This window comes from Galeopterus variegatus, unplaced genomic scaffold (assembly GCF_000696425.1).
Source record: "Galeopterus variegatus unplaced genomic scaffold, G_variegatus-3.0.2 Scaffold1119, whole genome shotgun sequence".
NCBI lineage: Eukaryota > Metazoa > Chordata > Mammalia > Dermoptera > Cynocephalidae > Galeopterus > Galeopterus variegatus.
The window spans coordinates 287,640-288,094 of NW_007727230.1; the positions used below are offsets into that span (position 1 = coordinate 287,640).

At 40.2% G+C, this 455-nt stretch overlaps 1 protein-coding gene across 1 annotated transcript in view; it reads left to right on the top strand.

Moving 5' to 3' along the window:
- KMT2A (lysine (K)-specific methyltransferase 2A) overlaps positions 1–455 on the top strand; it is an 82,801-nt gene that overhangs the window by 54,365 nt on the left and 27,981 nt on the right. Inside the window, exon 23 of the mRNA XM_008574936.1 lies at positions 233–370. Coding sequence (XP_008573158.1) covers positions 233–370 — 138 coding nt within the window. The remainder of the gene's footprint in view (positions 1–232; positions 371–455) is intronic.

Consider the following 455-nt stretch of genomic DNA (forward strand, 5'->3'; position numbering starts at 1 on the left):
TCCCTAAACTAAAGAATTATAGTTGCTTTCTTGAGGTTATCTTGATTGAGGTAAAGCCAATATCAAGGAAAACCTTCTTTGGCATTATATTCTTTTTTTTTTTGGGTGGCTGGCTGGTTTGGGGATCTGATCCCTTGACCTTGTTATCAATACCATGCTCTAACCAAGCAAGCTAACCAGCCAGCCCCATCATTAAATTCTTTAAGCAAAAGGAAATCTCTTTATTTCATAGGATGCTGGCCGTTTGCTATACATTGGCCAAAATGAGTGGACACATGTAAATTGTGCTTTGTGGTCAGCGGAAGTGTTTGAAGATGATGATGGATCACTAAAGAATGTTCATATGGCTGTGATCAGGGGCAAGCAGCTGGTAAGGACTTATGGGTAAATTTTGTGAAAGAGATTCCCTCTCAGTTTCCAGATGTTCTTTCTGTGAGCAAATGCAGCCTCACTGA